Consider the following 1,404-nt stretch of genomic DNA (forward strand, 5'->3'; position numbering starts at 1 on the left):
CACTGTCCAGGCCAGGGGAGCTTTCTAGGTTTGTTAAAATTTCTGTCTTAAAGGGATCTGACAAGAACAGAAAACTACACACTTGAAAGTCAAATTTACTTTCTTAAAAGACAGAATAGCTCAGTGAATGCCCAGGCCCCACAGAGAAATGTTTCTTCACTGACTCCAGTTCTCTGGCTATTTCCCAATTTTGCTCAGCTCAGGTCCTCAGGGGCCAGGCCACTCCTCAGCCTCTATTCAACAGGGACACAAGTTTCCCAAGTGAGCCATGGCACCTCAAGCCACTGGAGCACCCTAGTGCTCAGAGAAGTGTCAGGAGGCAGCTGAAGCCAGTGTTTTGGGTCTAATCTGGGGTTGATAATTTATTCTATAAAGCCCCAGAAATGTTAACAGAATTATTTCACTTAGAATATTTTAATGAAAAATCATAAATTTCACTCTATTTTCCTCCCAGGACAGAACACAAAAACAAAGAGGTACTTAAAACTGGTTTCAAGGTTGGGTTTCTTAGTCCTAAGGAGTGAACCATAGGTTCGCCTGGTCCTGTCTTTTGGAACCTATCTGTCACTGGGTTCTTCTTTTCAAGCAGGCAAGCTCTTGTACAAACTCATGGGTCATTCCCATTGCAAGCACACTGGAGACTTACAGACCCAGCAATAGTACAATGGATTCGCTCAACTAGAAGCTTCTTGGAAAAGACTAAAAGGTCAAGGTACTACTATAGCCAAGTTTTTCCATCATAAAGAATATACTGAAATGCCAGAGCAAGAAATATCTTCCCTGACTACTTGAGAAATAGGCGAGGGATAGCTTTTAGGCCAAAAAAGAGGGTACTGACATCTCTCAGGACATCATTCATACCTGGTCATTGATTTGATAAAGGAGGGGAAAAAAAAGAGAAAAGAGAAGGTCAGGGGAAAGAGTAAGGAAGAATGAAGGAAAGAGAGGTAAAATGAATTGTATGGAAGAGGGAGCAAGAAAGAAAAGCAAAAACAACTTTCATAAGTTGCTAAGAAGCAATTCTATCTTTAATAGATCATCACTGAAAAAAGGACAGATATTTCTCATTCCCTGGAAGCTATACTACTCAAGAAGATCACATGTAACTGAGTAAACTAATGGACAAACAGCATTGAAAGAGAATAAAAATCCTTCTCCCTTGATTTTTTTCTTCTAATTTTAGAAAAGACATGGCGGTAATTTTATAAAATCAAGAGATTGACTTACCCTTTTTCTTGTTTTTAACAGGACCTATTAAAAAGAAAAAATGGAAATTTAAGTCACTGCAAATTAACAGTGTGTATTCTTCAAGATGTTCACAGGAGGAACCACTAAGAAACTGCAAATTTGAGGGAGCCCCAAACTGAGAGTCAGGTTATTGGCAAGGCATCTAACAACTATCAG

General features: G+C 39.4%; 1 protein-coding gene across 1 annotated transcript in view; it reads right to left on the reverse strand.

Moving 5' to 3' along the window:
- EDA (ectodysplasin A) overlaps positions 1–1,246 on the reverse strand; it is a gene marked incomplete at its 5' end in the record, with an annotated part of 12,991 nt that extends 11,745 nt beyond the window's left edge. The window contains 1 exon segment of the mRNA XM_010847844.1: positions 1,228–1,246. Coding sequence (XP_010846146.1) covers positions 1,228–1,246 — 19 coding nt within the window.
- Between the last annotated feature and the right edge of the window lie 158 nt (positions 1,247–1,404).

Source organism: Bison bison, unplaced genomic scaffold, assembly GCF_000754665.1.
Source record: "Bison bison bison isolate TAMUID 2011002044 unplaced genomic scaffold, Bison_UMD1.0 scf7180017849817, whole genome shotgun sequence".
Taxonomy (NCBI): domain Eukaryota; kingdom Metazoa; phylum Chordata; class Mammalia; order Artiodactyla; family Bovidae; genus Bison; species Bison bison.